This window comes from the organism of the source record quoted next, unplaced genomic scaffold (genome assembly GCF_019419815.1).
Source record: "Pyrus x bretschneideri cultivar Hongxiangsu unplaced genomic scaffold, Pyrus_bretschneideri_v1 Contig50, whole genome shotgun sequence".
NCBI classification, from domain to species: Eukaryota; Viridiplantae; Streptophyta; class Magnoliopsida; order Rosales; family Rosaceae; genus Pyrus; species Pyrus x bretschneideri.
The window spans coordinates 322,792-330,628 of record NW_025999788.1 but is presented as its reverse complement, the minus strand read 5'-3'; the positions used below and the strand labels follow the sequence as shown (position 1 = coordinate 330,628).

At 36.8% G+C, this 7,837-nt stretch overlaps 1 protein-coding gene across 1 annotated transcript; it reads right to left on the bottom strand.

The window, feature by feature from the left end:
• Nucleotides 1-1,144: 1,144 nt before the first annotated feature.
• LOC103953309 (translation initiation factor IF-2-like) lies at nucleotides 1,145-4,744 on the bottom strand. The gene is made up of 4 exons (XM_009365049.3): nucleotides 3,672-4,744; nucleotides 3,295-3,444; nucleotides 2,212-2,397; nucleotides 1,145-1,573 (listed from the first exon to the last, which is right to left on the bottom strand). The coding sequence occupies exons 1-4, from the start codon at nucleotides 4,665-4,667 to the stop codon at nucleotides 1,493-1,495; spliced, it is 1,413 nt and encodes a 470-aa protein (XP_009363324.2). The 5' UTR covers nucleotides 4,668-4,744; the 3' UTR covers nucleotides 1,145-1,492.
• Nucleotides 4,745-7,837: the final 3,093 nt, after the last annotated feature.

The following is a 7,837-nucleotide window of genomic DNA, read 5'->3' as shown; positions in this document are numbered from 1 at the left end:
CCCTGCCTAAAAGCCACCTGAGCGTCTAGGTTCCTACTTGCCGCCTGACTAGCACATTTTCAAACCTTGATTATAAAAAGGCTTTTTAGCCAAAATGACCCCTGAGATTTACATAACTTCTTAGTTTGATCCCTGAGATTTGAAATCAATAGAATTGATCCCTGAGTTTGTCTACAATCAATCATTTTGATCATTTCTTGAAAAAACTCCATAAAATAAAGGTAGAATAATAAAAATACCCTCAATTTCTGTCAAATCATTTTAGCCTGTTGTTTGTTATATTGAGGGTATTTTTGTCATTTTGATCCTTATTTAACATAATTTTTCACTGAATGATCAAAATGGTTGATATTGGACAATCTCAGTGACCAAAATGAGGAGTTGAGAGAATCTCAAGGATCATTTTAGCTAAAAAACTTTATAAGAAAGTGAGTACCATTAGGAGAACGTTATGAACTACCAAATAACTTTTCGTTTATTTGTACTTTCTTAGATTCTTTCCTATGTAAATCTAGAGTTCGAACCCTCTCTTTCTGAGCAACAAAATGAAAAATGGGCTTCGGTGTTTTAAGGTGGGATGGGGATAATGTGTCCAGCTCTTTAACCATCTAAAACCCAATAAACATTTGGCCCCACTTTAAACCATTTTTAGTTTTTAGTTTTCGATTTTGTTTGGAACACATGATAAATACAAGAAGGAAAACAAGGACAATCAAAAGCCAGGAAGGATGGTGGGAAGAAAGTGGAAAGTATGTACATGCAGAAATACACAAAACGAAAACTAAAAGGAAAATAATTTTGAGTGGGTTTTTGCTTCTCTCATTCTCCTTCATTACACCCTCCTCCCTCCCTCCCTTGCTCCACCCGTCATCTCACCACTCTTCAATCATCGTTCCTCCAAATGCATTCCCTCTATCTTTATCAATAAAGGTTGAAAACTTTAAACTAAAAACCAAAACGGTTATTAAACGGGCCTTGAATTGCCTATCTTGATATCTACACTAAATTTTAACAGTCACGTTCAGGTTGGTTTGTACTGCACAGGTAGCTCATCTCACTGATGAAAATTAATGCAACAAACCCGCACCAACATGCACGAACATGATAAACGATACGTATAAAATCCACACCATAATCAGCTCGCTGAGGAAATATGCTGTTCGCATTCAATCAAGAGGAAAGACACGCTCTCCCTACGGAGGCTTTATGTGCTTCAGCAAAAGTGCAATGATGCATAGAGAGCAAATTATTACAGAAAAAAAATGGTGCAACTCTTCTGCGACCGTTGCAGACGACAATTTAACACAACTTTTAACATTTTCTTTTGCTAATGACAACGAAACAAGCTCAGTACAAGACCTATGAGCGCAAAATTCTGAGGAAAAGAAAATTGAACCGAAAAATCAAAGCATAATCTACGACTTCTTTTTCCGTATGAGATTAGGTGGTGGCCATTTTCAGCATTAAGCGTCAAACAATAAAAGTTCTGAGGTTACTTGTAATGCTTGGAAACCTTATCCACTAGTTTATCCATGAACTGGCATTTCCTGTCAAATCCCCAGCCAGGGTTACTCTGCACATCAAAGGAACCAACTGCTTATGTAGCATTTCTCGCACAAACATTTTAGTACAAAAAAATAAAAATAGATGAAAACAAAAAGCAAACCCTAAGTTGCAACATACGAATGTTGAAAGGAATTGCAAAAAATCTTTAGTCAACAAATGTGTACATAATTGGCATTGCATTTTAATATTACGTCGTAAAGATGATTAATTCTTACTTCTACACCTCGACCGAAGGCCAATAAACAAGCGTTAAAATGTACTGACATCCTTGTGAAATGCTATTTAAAAGGAGTGTTTTCTAGTAATATCAAACAGTTTATCACTTTAACAAATGCAATGCTTCTAAATATGTTGCCTTGACTCACATATACAATATCCCAACAGAGCCTTTACAATGTATCCTAGTATATCCTAGTATACAGTCAAATCCATGTCGCCAAACTCTTCTTTACAGACAGTCCTCACAGTCTCCCACTATGCAGTGAAACAATTCCTAGAACAAAAAAACAGTACCTCCAAAACGTGACACAAGATGGTTTGACGAAAGTACCAACATAATCAACAAGCCAAAAATAAATAAATTATAATGCTATTTTTCTTGCTTATATAAGTAGAGATAACGTGTGCACAAGGAAAAATACATACCTGGAGAGAGAGTACTGCACGATCAGTGAATCGTTTTACAGATTCAGGAACCGTTGCAGGCAAAGTTTTAGCAACTCTTTCTAACTCTTCTTGTTGTTTCTTTGCAGTTACCCTATCTGGTCCACTGTAGTGATCAACAATTTCCTTCAACAATGGAACTCTTTCCATCACCTCTTCCACCGCTTCCTGATGATATCAAAGAGGCCATAGAATAAGAGACACAAATGAGCCACACACTTACTAGATCTGTAGTTTTATAATTCACGAGTACACTAGATGTTTGAAAATCACCAGACCAATTTCCATGAATTAAACAAATACAACCAGAGGCAGAAAAATAAAGTTTTAAAATTGAAAGTCCATCACTACTTACAGTCGTCTGGTTCTAACAACAGAAAGAAAATTTAAACCATAAGCATAGGTCAACAAAAGTTTAACCAACGGCATATACGAAATGTCCAAAACTATAACCAGAAAGCCAAGTACAATAGGAAGTGTCAACTTTTCTCTTTATATTTAGATAATAAAAATCCATGCCGAAGAGAAAAAAATGTCAACTTAGAGAGCAAACAGATCCGGTGATACAAGAATTAAAACCCCCACATTCTGTGTCATGGTTAAAGTCTAATCTTTGTCACTCTCACTCTGTCAACTAGAACTCCCTGATATTAAACACCTTCACTAACTATTATGTGACAGATAAGGTGATGAATTCTAAGACAAGCATAAATAAGTTTAATTTATCATATCACTACCCGGTAAAGTATAGAGAGAAAAAGAAAAGAAACAAAACAAAAAAAAAAAGATGGCGCATGTTTACTAGCAAAGAAAAGATGATAGCCAAATCAAGCAAAAGATAAATAAGATATAACATTTAAAAGGTTTCTTGTTTCAAACAAACCAAACTTCCAAAGATCAAATTTAACTACTATCGAACTACAATAGCTTAGCCACAAAAGAAGGCCAAACAAAACCCAAGCTCCTAATACAGGCATATAGCGTGACTTGTAGACAAAGATGCAGGATTTGATTGCAGGATAACAAAATCAGCAGACAAGATAACAAAAGACCAACAAAACATACCTCCCACTCCTCATGACTTTTAATACCCTCATAGGCCATCAAGAAAGGCTTCATCTTCTCAAGCGCATCCCGAAGAGGGATATGTGGCTTCTCATCAATATCTGGATTTTTACTAAAGTCCCCCATCAGAAACTCTGGCTCGCATTCTATCTGCAATCCAGAAACAAACAATGAACTATCACAACCTGTCGGAAGAATAAAATAGTTGAAGCTCATATGTTATCCAAAATTATCAACCTAAATGCACTACTAGGCTCAGTTAACTACAAAATTCTCAAATAAGCAGACAACATATTATACACAATCTGAACCAGGCTATGCATTATCTAAACTTGCTTAGCAAGCAATAAAATACATAACATGGAAGAACTCCTCACCATATAATTGGTATGCATGGCATCCACAAACGCTTCGTCCAACGGCGAAGGAAGCACTTCACTACTCACCTCCTCAAACCCTTCAACCAATTTGTTCATATTCTCAGGGCCAAGCTTCTTAGCCAGCTTCTCACCATCAGCATTGTCTCCAAGATAAAGCCCCGAACCTTTTCCTTCATCCACGTCCTTGCCTCTGTCACTCCGTCTAAAATCTCCTCTTCCCCTGCCTCGGCCTCTTCCTCTCATCCCTCTCCCTCTGCCTCTTCCACCACCTCCGCTGCCGCCACCACCACTACCACCACCCTCAGCATCATCCTTCTGCAGTATCCCAAGTGCTTTCGCCACCGCCTCTTCCCGGGTCAACTTGGGACCTCTCGGCGCGGCTTTATTCTGAGCCGGATCCTGGTCGGGTCTGGCCTGAATGTACCGGTTCTCTTTCTCAATTTTGCCCCTTGGGGCCACAAAAAGCGTGTTCACCTCCTTCATTAGGAGCTCCGGGCCCGGTTGACTCATTGGCTTCCCACGCCCGCCACCGGGCAATGGCGGGTCCGACCCATCATCCCTTCTGAAGAAAATGGGTGTAGCGGGTTTGCTGGGGCCGGTGTCAGAGGCCATCGGATCACGTGCCTGTGGGCCCGGTTGCACTTGACCTGGCTGGCCACGACCGGCTGGTGAATTGGGTTTGACGGAAGAGACGAAGGAAGAGAAGGACGACGGTGGTTGGGACGAAGCCAAGGGTCTGCCACGCCCATGGCCGATTCCGGGAGCGGACGCGGGAGTGTCAGATTTGGGCTCGTCAGAATCAGGCTGACCGGGACGTGATTTGGGGCGACGAAGTCGAACTGACGGAGGGGAGATGGGCCGCCGCGGCCACGACCTCGGCCGCCGCCGCTGTTGGAGGAAGTAGGAGAAGGGGATTAGGGTTACTTTGGAGATGAAGAGGTTGGATGGGTTGGTGAGCTTCCTGCCTATTCCAATGGCGGTTCCCCCTCTCATTTCTGCGATTTATGGGTTTTAGGCTCGGGAGATTTTTGGGGTTTAAGAGTCTTTCTGCACTACAGACGGGTGAACTGTGACTCGCTGCGGAGAATTTCATTCCGGAAGCCCCGCTTTTTTTTTTTTGTCTATCTATCATTTTTTGTCAAATGTTTATTTACACAGTTATTTTTATTTTTTTATTTTAACAAACAATACTATCTCCAATAAGTGGAGTGAGGGAATAGGCGAAGCGTTACATATACAAAAGACCTCTTACTTATTTATTTATTTTTTTTAATGCATATTTTTATATTAAGGTAAAGAGAAGTTCGGCTAAACCACACAGTAGACAAGTTAATTTGGCATCGAATTCATCATCCACGAGATTCGAACATAAGACCTCTCACTTTCAAGTGAAGAGGAATACCACCAGACTGTAGTACTGAGTGCTATTTACAAGTGAAGATAAATATCACTAGATTACAGTTTTTTAAACTTTTAATTTTTATTTCAGTCATGTATGCATTTAGTACTATAATCTACTAGTATTCATCTTCACTTGTAACTGGAAGGTCTTAGGTTCGATTAACGCCAAGGGCGAATTTGAACCATACCTAGGACGTCTCACTTACAAGTAAAAAGGAATATCACTAAACTGTAGTACTAACTGTCCAATCTCTCACCCTTTTAGTGTTGATAATATTTTTGTTCAAAAAAAATTTCGTCATTTATTTTTTGTATCATTTAATACTACTATCAAATATTGAAAAATATTATAAATTTTGTGCAAAATATGGATAAGTGTACAAGTAAAAGTTGAATTTCATATGGAACTATCCACTTGTTGCAATTATTCACATGAAAAAAAAATAAGTGAATTGTCAATTTAATTCATAAATTATCACCAAAGTGAAAATTAGATCTCTAAGTAATTTAAAAAAAAAATTCAATGATTGAATTATAAAAATCTGACAAATACATCCCTAATATTAGATTCGAATCTACTATATTCAACTTTTCGTCAATTTAAGTCACGTTATTTGCATGTGATACACATTGAGGGTGGATTGATAATTTTTCATAATGAAATAGTGTATAAAGTTAACTTTTGAGTGTAAATTAGATGATAGATTCATGATGAATCCATATTATACCATATATTTTACCATAATCTTAGTATTAATTTATTAGTTATTTTGGTAAAACTTTGATACTTTGTTATATATTTTCAATATAGAACATTCGACTTCCTCTTGAGCATAAAGTGATCAAACGGATGAATTTTGGAGTGATTCCAATTAGAGGATGTTCGTGAGTCTTTCAAGATGATTGCATCAAAGTTTCAGATTTTTCTACTGAGCCGTTTGACTGTGGCGATGAAATAAAGGCTCGGTGCGTAGCTTTTCATAATTGACTTTTTGGACATTTTTGGTATTTTGGAGGTTAAGATGGCATATTTTGAGGAAGATTCCTTCTGAGTATTTGTTGGGGACGTCTCAAGCTTTAAAAAGAGATCTTTTGGGACTAAATTGGAGTTGATTTGTTCGGTCAAAAATTGATTTTCTGAGAAGTCTGAATTTTAGGTTAAATATGAAACTTTTTATTTTCTAGTTTATTATTTTATTACGTTTCCTAGTTTTATTCTAAAACCTTTTAGGGTTTTATTTTGTAGTAGTATAAATAAGGCTTGTTAGCCATTAGGGTTCTCTAAGCAACATTGAAACAAGAGAGAACATGTGTACTACTGAGAGAGCTTTGGAAGTTTATTTTCAAGGTGTTTTCTTTTCATGTTCTTAATAATATTTTGTTTTATGATTGTTCGTAACTAAGTTCTTTTGCTATGGCGAAGCCACGAGCCTTAGCATGAATATGTGATTTTATTAATTTTCTTATGAATGGATGCATGCTTGCTTTGAATTATTAATCACCGCGATTAAACTATCTAATTGTCTTAATGATTCTCAACCATTAGGGTTTTTAGACAAGTAATTTGATGCAATTTTTGTTGGAACATCACCCTGAAATTAAGGAGGGCTTCTTGTGATTAGTAATTGTAAGTTTACTTAAGGCGAACATCATGCTCTTAAGGGTTGCATGGTTTTTCAAAGAATTTTCACAAAGCTTAATGAGTCTTACATGTTTATATTTGATCTGAACATCACACATGGGTTGCATGTTAGATATACGATTTCGCTTGAACATCACGAGGAAAATATGTATTAGGGAAGCCTAACCTTCAAAGCATGTATGTAGAAATTTATAAGTGGTTGGTAAAATTGCATAGGATTGTTAATGGTGACAGCAGAACCCTAGTGTTTAAATTGTCTTCCAAAACCTTTGTCTTTTGCTTTCCTTACTTTGTCAATTATTTAATTATTTTTATTTAAATTCGTTGTTATTATTTTAAATTCTAAAATCAACCTTTACAAAACTTTGTTCTAAATAATTAGCTAAGGATTAGTTTAAATACAAATTATTCATTCAATCCATACGGAAAATGACCTTGCTTGAGCTGCTACACTACGATAACCTTGTACTCTTGCCAGTATTTTTATCCCTACTTTTGCAGGTGGTAAAAATCCTATCAATTCGCAACCTATATGAAACGTTAAGGGCTTATAGGCGAGGAAATGACAGTGTTACACTCTAAAGTGTGTCAAGTGACTTAAGTTGACGAAAAATTGGATAAAATAGCTTTGAATATAATAGTAGGGATGAAATTAGTAACTTTTAATAAATTTAGGGACTTATTTTACAGAAAAAATAATTCAATGACCTAATTTTTATTGAAGTGATAGTTCAAAGACTAAATCGACATTTCATCGTAAAAAAATTTGTACAGCCCAAGGACCAAATTATGACAACAAAAAAAACAGGCCCAAATATTAACTAGCGACAAGGAAGCCTAGTGAAACAGAGTGATGAGCGATGAGCCCAAGTACTTGGGATGATAGTCTTTTGCAAACCTATACGGATCCAGTTTGACCACAATAGTTTGTGCGCTGCTACTTGCTAGCTATTTCCTATTTGTTCAGGAAAATACTCTGATGTTTAAGTCTCTGTAGTTTAACAAGATTACAATATAGCATAATGTCAAATCCCTTTTTCTTCTGTTTGTGATTTAATTGGTCTTTGTAATCATATTCCGCCTTGGCTTCTAAGTCTCATGTTTCTTATTTCATTCCATA